This window comes from Periophthalmus magnuspinnatus, chromosome 6, assembly GCF_009829125.3.
Source record: "Periophthalmus magnuspinnatus isolate fPerMag1 chromosome 6, fPerMag1.2.pri, whole genome shotgun sequence".
In the NCBI taxonomy this organism is placed as follows: domain Eukaryota; kingdom Metazoa; phylum Chordata; class Actinopteri; order Gobiiformes; family Gobiidae; genus Periophthalmus; species Periophthalmus magnuspinnatus.
This window is the reverse complement of record NC_047131.1, coordinates 17703203-17710409: the sequence shown is the minus strand read 5'-3', so window position 1 is coordinate 17710409 and position 7207 is coordinate 17703203. Positions and strand designations below refer to the sequence as shown.

Sequence of the window (7207 nt, the reverse complement as noted above, 5' to 3'; positions counted from 1 at the left end):
GTTCCTATATTGCTCATATTCTTGTCATTTCAAATATATTTTAGTGGACATACAAGGCTTTTATTCTAGTATTTTGTAATAAACTATCACATACACAGGTAATTTGTTCACATTTTGTTCATTGTAAACTGCAATCTTGATCTAAAATTAGGACACAATTGAAATGAGTCCATTGACTTGCTGTTCAAAACTGCTCCTCTGCTGCGTGACCCAGGGCCGTCCAGCCTATAAACAGACTGAGCAGCTGCTTAGGACCCGAGGCCCCCAAGAGCCCATACGTTTATATTGAAAATAATGATCGGAAAGTTTGTTGGTGTTTATACTAGTCTACATAGCCATCCTAAACGATTAGATGTGTTTTATTTCTAGTAACCAGATATGTTCTTCTACATTTATTTTTGAGTCGGGCAGTAGTGTGGACAGCTTCGTGTTTACACCGGCGTGAAGGACCCTCCCCTCCAGGTGCACTCTGGGAGCGCTGAGGCAGCAGAGGAACATTTGAATGGCTGTTTTACAAACTAAAAGACTAAAAGTTTGTGAAGTTCAGTTTATATAAAGTTCTGGACAATGCATGAAAAGCCCAGAAGAAGATCGTTTTGGGGACAGAACTTTTCAGAGAAGACTTGAAATATGTCCCACTTTACACCATTGGATCTGCAGATAAAACAGCGAAGCTGGACATGCATAATTCTGCAAACAGGACATACCTCAGAGGGACAGAGGACAGCAGGTAAGTCTGTTTATTACACTGGCTGTTTTTGGTTGTGGCTCGTCCTTTTGTGGTCATTTATTTAGATAAACCTCTGGCTTTAATATTTACCACTTCCTTTTTGCCGACGGCGCTACGCGCTAACTGCTAACGAGCCACTGTCAGCAAAACAGTGAGTGTAGTTTTACTTTTACCACGGCCACACCAAAATGGACATGCTATACCTCTTTTAAAAGCTCTGAAACCGCTCTATTCAGACGTTTTTTGTCAATTATAATATGTTACAGTGCAGCACAAGCAAATACTCGCCAGCGCCAGCAACGTTAGCATGCTACTATCATAAACACAAGCACAGCGCTGATATCCTCTGTGAACTATGAAAAGACCTAATGTACTAAGTATATTTATATTTCATGTCACCGTCACATATGATTACAGCTGTGCTTAATGTGCAGAACAGTTAATGTGCAGCTTTATGTCCAGAGCTCACTGCTCTGTGGAGAGATGAGCTGTGAGCCTCAAACAAGAGGCAGCACAGATACAGTGGTATCGGCTCTTGGTATCAGAAGCCCATTGACGAGTATGAGTACTGGCACCCGATACTGGTATGGTATCTGTGCATCCTACTCATTTATATGTGCATTTACCTGAAATCACAGCATCCAAAGCCTGACAATAAAGATTAAAATAGTATGATTCTAAAATCCTCTTATTTAATGTTCAGTTCTTCCAAATGATCTGCTGATTATAAATCTGATGTTATGTCCAGGCTGTTTTTCTTATGCAACTCTTAACTTGGATCACTTCTTTGTACTACTTGAGTGATATGATTTTGAAGTAAGTATACCATTGCTTAAGTACTTGTTTGGCTAATCTATCCAGTTCTGCATTTTATGACATGAAGATGTGATAAATGTAAGCACACTTTTGTCAACTGGAACACATTAAAATGCACCAGAAACCAAGAAAAAAATAGCAGACCCCCCTTCCTTACATGTTTTTATACTGTTATATTTGTGGTTATTGCTGTTGTGAGCCTCTAGAATTTGTAGTCTTTTTATCAGTGGTTGTGATGAAGTGCCGAGGGCCCCTGAGGGCAAATTCAGCTTAGGGCCCTCTAAAGGCTAGTCCCATGTCTTCATAGTAGCATTATATTGGGGGGTGGGGGGTGGGAGTGTGTGTTGGGGTGGGGGGTTGTTTGGTTATGATTATTGATGTGTTGGGGTTGGGTTGTTGGGCTGTCGGGTGGCTGGGTGGGTTTGGTGGGTGGGACTGATTTTAATGCTTTGTAAAGCACTTTGTGTTACTTTTTTTTTGTATGAAAAGTGCTATATAAATAAAGTTTGATTTGATTTGATTTGATATTATTATAGCAATATGGTCTCTTGTTTAATAAAATAAAAAAAAACAAAAAAAACTTCTCTGTTAATTTTGATAAACATTTGAAAAAAAAAAGTTAAAGTGCATATGACAGGTTAGACTCATTTCAATAAAACAGTTAATATTGTTACAAAATTCTACTAAAACATACTTTAAAATTTTTTATATATATTTTTTTATTTTAGTGATGTTTATAAACTAACAACCATAATGTTCGTAAGGACTTGTCTAAATTACACAATTGCTATGAGTGAACTAATAAAAAAATAGATGACAACATTTGCATTTTGGATGGGATTTTTTGTGCTGATGACTTAGGTAGAGATAAAACTCATCGCTACTCCCTGTATTTTTGTATTTCTTTCCACAAACTGTCACTTAACTAATGTAAAACTATGATAAATATTTACCCCAGGTACTACCCACAGACTGATTAAAAAAGTGTGTAAGTTATTGTGTCGTCACCCACAGTGTTTAGCTCCAGTCAAATGAAGCTCGTCGAGGCTAGTAGTTGTGAACTTGTAGCCAAGTTGCGTAGTTGGTTGCTATGATACTTGTGATCTGAAATCCAAAGAGCCAATCCGGAGCAAGGTTGTTGAAGGTAACGCCCCTTCCCTCCCGCGCTGTTGTTTTAGAAGAGAGTGCTTGGCAATACTGTCAATCAAACCTGTTGCTAATGCTAGTGGGAGTGGCCTCAGGGAAAGAAGGTGCCTCATTGGTCTGTTATTAATGTTCATATCTTGATTTTACGACAAAAATAGCCAAAAAAAATTGCCGAATAATAAAATAAAAACACCAAGATCATGTAGAGCGGATTAATACGGACATCGAGTCTGACAGCAGAAGTTATGGAGAGCAGTGTGACAGTTTTTCAATAAAAAGTGAATTGCAGCCAGAATCAATGGAACTAGAAGCTCCTGTCATGTGCTTCCAGTAAGTTTGTTATAATATAGTTAAGCAAAAAAAAAGGTCAAAACAACATGATGTTTTGTTCAATACTTTTCCATGTTTAATGCCCTATAGCTAACAGTCCAGCAGTGTTTTAGTCAGTACCCATGCATTACATTTAGTCTGTTACAAAAGTATAAAATCAAATGACGTCCTTCAGGCTAAGCAATTCAAATGAGACGACAATATTTGAAAGCACTAACAACGCTCAAATATAAAAGTCTAAACGTATAAATAGAAATTTGGTCCATCAAGTTGATTACTATAATATTATTTACATTAGATTAATATTCTTAATAATTATTCCAGGCCATTTTCAAACGGTTGCCTTCAACAGCTTGCGGTTGCTACGGCTGCAGTGGTATTTACAAAGAGATTCAGTGCGTTTCTATAAAAGACGCTAACAAAATATCCATTTGATGTAAAAAGATGTAAATGTTTCCCTTTTTTCCCCATGTTTACTTTAGGCTCAGTGCCAATAAATACAAAGGTTTAAAAAGAAATGGTTAGTCCACATTTCAAATAAAAATCCAATGTTACTCTACAGTGGGTATCAAATGTGTTAGGAGGAGACAATGGAGGGTACAGAAAGGCACACGATACAAAGTCCAGCAGGTACATGGCAGTAGAGCTATGGCAGTACAAAAGGTCGGGTTATTGTAGAGGAGATCAGGCAAAACATTACAACCACTGACAGGCACAGCTGGCACATTTACTCAAGTCGATTTTTTATTTTTATTTTATTTTTTACAAATTTGGTGCCACTTTATAATAAATCTTAAAAAACCTTAAATGTTCCATACGCTATTTTCTGCTCTGTTAAAATATTGTTTCCTCATCACAAACAGACCTGGAGTTGTGTTTTGTTTCTTTTACACATGTAACACACAAATCCTGCATTCTTCTCTCAAACAAAAAACACATTCCACCTTGTGATGTCATGTGGTAATAGTGTAAGTGTATTAACACATCACATACACGTTCACTAGGATCATGTGGACAAGTCCTGGAATTTCCAATCTCTGCTGTATGTAGTTATGATAAAGTGGTACCACTTGAGTAATATTACTTTGAACAGTTCTCTTAACTTGAGAAAAGGTGTTACTCTTCCCAATGTAGTAAGTAAATTAATGACAAAATCTTGACAGTTTAAAACAATTTGAACATCTGTGTTTGTTCGCTGCTACTTTTAGATATTAGTTACTTTTTCTTAATTTAATTTTTTTTTTTCTGATAAATAATTGACAGAAATTATTCAGTGCTAGCATTTTCAACACATACCTTTTCCTTGACCAATTACATTTTACTTCTACTTGAGTATTATCATTTTTAAGTAAGTCTGAACCCTTATCTATGTAAAATGTTGACCACCTCTGTTGACAGTTAACATTGGCACTTGTAAATGGGAAAGTATAAAGATTGGAGGGGAGTGGACCTAATTGTATAAATCTAAAGTGTTCCAAGGATAAACAGCTGTTGCTCATTGGGCAGTAGTAGGTTGTTGGTTGCTAATGTTATGCCTGACTGGTTTACATTGGTTGGTGTATTTTCTGACAGTATTTGACGCTCAGTTAAGAGTCCATTGAGTTGAATGGTGTGTGTTAAACTAATGACTCCAGGCTCTCGGCAGTGCTGGCCATTCCCACGACGATGGTCCCATTGTTTTCTGCAGAATGGAGCACTCTCTCGTCCTCCTGTTGTCCCACCACACTGAGCAGGGCCCTGTACAGGAACTGGTACTGCTCCTGTTGGGACAGAGCAACAGCATTCACATACAGAGAGAGACAGCAAAAGAGGGATATCTGTCATAACCGCCCCTACTGTCCAGTACACTGAGCATATACTGTGTGTGAGCTGCAGTCTCACACTGCACAGTGCACACAAACACCAAACACTAAACACTTTGTCCAGACTCCTGTACTGTACTACACTATATACTCCTGTACTGCCTATGCCAAAGCCCAGGTTTGCAGGCTTCTTTTAGGATTATAAGGTTTTATATAAAATTTTTGACAATATTTCTTATTCCATCCGGAGTATCTTATGCACAGTATATTTTATAGATTTATTCTTATTTATTTTCTCTGGCTTTTTAGTCCCATTTTATTTGTGCAAAAAACTTTCAAACTATGCAGAATATAGACTGAACTCAAATCACTACAGATGGACATTGAAGAAAACATCTTCACATAGGTCAAAAATATAAAGTGTTCAAAAATACACAAAACAGAAACATTTGTATTTATTTACAAGCTACAAATAGTACTTTGCATAAACGTACCACGTCTGTGAAGACTCCTGGTCTCATCAGGTTTGTTAGTTTGGCCACTTGAAAAACATCGACCGTCTGCTCCGCCTCCAGCTGTTGACTCAGAGACAGCAGAGCACAGAAGGTCCCTGCTGTGGCCCCGCCCACACTAAGGAACACAAACAACATTTTAGAGAAGGTGACACATACACACTAGACTAATGTAATGTACTAATGATTATCATTTAGACATTTTAACGTAGTCTAACTGTATTCAAAACGCTCAAAAACAGCCTTTCTGCTCACCCACCACATTCAAACAAATGCTATTGTTGCTTTCAAAGTCCCTGTTTTGCACAACCCTAAAAATGATCATACCTCTATCATTACATTAGCTGGGACATTGCATGAATATTTTTAAACAGCTAGACCATAAACTGTGCTACATGTATATTTATCACTGAGGCTGGTCACTAGTCAATTAAAGTTGTAACTAGCAACAAATATAGTAGTTACCTTAGTTTAATGGTGAATAATTTGTTATAAAATCTACATTTCTGGCTTAAAGCTATAAAATGATGTTATAAAATGGCTTCTCCCTCTTGACAGGGGTGAAAACATTGCTACAGTACTTGGCGAGTGATAGATTCATTATGCATGTCTTTATGGATTAAAAGGGACAGTACTGTACATGTTAATGGTGCAGTGTGTAACTTTCCTAATGAAGGTCTGTCACCTGTACCAGCATCTGTAATTGAATACATGTCAGATGGGCCACCTTAATGCCATATTATAAAATATTCCAGGCAAAGTATTGACATCTAAATGCAGACAAGCAAGTGGCAGACCCTCCAACAGAAATGTTCCATAATGCACCTTTAAAAACAATAGCAAAAGACGAAGTCAACTGGACAGATTGTTGTAAGAGTAATGATGTTTCGCTGCTCATCCAAGCCGCTAACTACAGTGAAACTGTAAACCGCTATTGTCTCCAGTTTAAGCCTTAACGACCCTATTCAACCTTTAATGGCCCTCCTATTCTTCTTTTTATTTCTTTGTGTTTGCTTTTTAGACAAGTAAATGCAAATACATGTACTTATAGATATGCAATAAAGACATATTATACTAGTTTACTTTATTGATCCTCAAGGAAATTTTAAAAGTAAATAATCTCCATATAAACATACTCATCGTGAACGACAGTGGGCCCTTCCTTTGAGTGCGTCTCCTCCTTCACCAGGCTGATCAGCTCAAACGTGTTACTGATGGGACTGTCCGGGTTTGGCCATCGGGGGGCGCGGTAGTGTCTCACCTCCAGCACATAGTCGTCCTGGGGGAAAGTTTACAAATTACTATACAAGTTTATACAGGTTCAGGGTTATATTAATATATAACCCTGAACAGGACCTCATGGATACAACGCCTGCCTTTTAAAGTGCGATTAAACATCTAAACTCCGCCCACCAGCACATTTCAAATAGAGTTGCTAAACTGGGCAATACCTGGAAAATACAAGGGGAGAGTAGGGGAAAGGAGGCGCGGGGACTAGACGTATGAGAAGCAGTGTGATTGGTTTAACAGGTAACCACACTTTAAACTGGCTGTAATCAGAACAGTCTTGCGTGATGTCACCAAGTACTCGAAACTGCAGAGGCCACTAGACGTAGCACATACTTTTTGGCCAGAAAGTTGCCCAAAAAAATTATTAGGGCCTGTAGATAATGCTATTTAAACAACATATACTCAGTTTCATAGTGAAAAAAGTGGATTTAGAGTCAAGTTTCATTTGAAAAGAGTTTAATTACTATTCAGCGGTGCCTGCAATTCAAACTAAAACTCATGATTAAAAGAATTGGGTAAAATATTTTGTATTAGAAAATAACAAGAAAAATATTCTGATTAGAATTTTAGATTTGATAAGC

General features: G+C 37.6%; 1 protein-coding gene across 2 annotated transcripts in view; it reads right to left on the bottom strand.

Moving 5' to 3' along the window:
* Positions 1–3075: 3075 nt before the first annotated feature.
* ptprz1a (protein tyrosine phosphatase receptor type Z1a) overlaps positions 3076–7207 on the bottom strand; it is a 103083-nt gene continuing 98951 nt past the window's right edge. Inside the window, exons 29-31 of one of the 2 annotated variants that reach the window (XM_055222484.1) lie at positions 6473–6615; positions 5319–5454; positions 3076–4782 (exon numbers count right to left, since the gene is read on the bottom strand). In XM_055222484.1, the coding sequence (XP_055078459.1) occupies positions 4639–4782; positions 5319–5454; positions 6473–6615 (423 nt within the window). In that variant the 3' untranslated portion in view covers positions 3076–4638. The remainder of the gene's footprint in view (positions 4783–5318; positions 5455–6472; positions 6616–7207) is intronic. The other variant, XM_055222485.1, reaches the window with a different exon arrangement.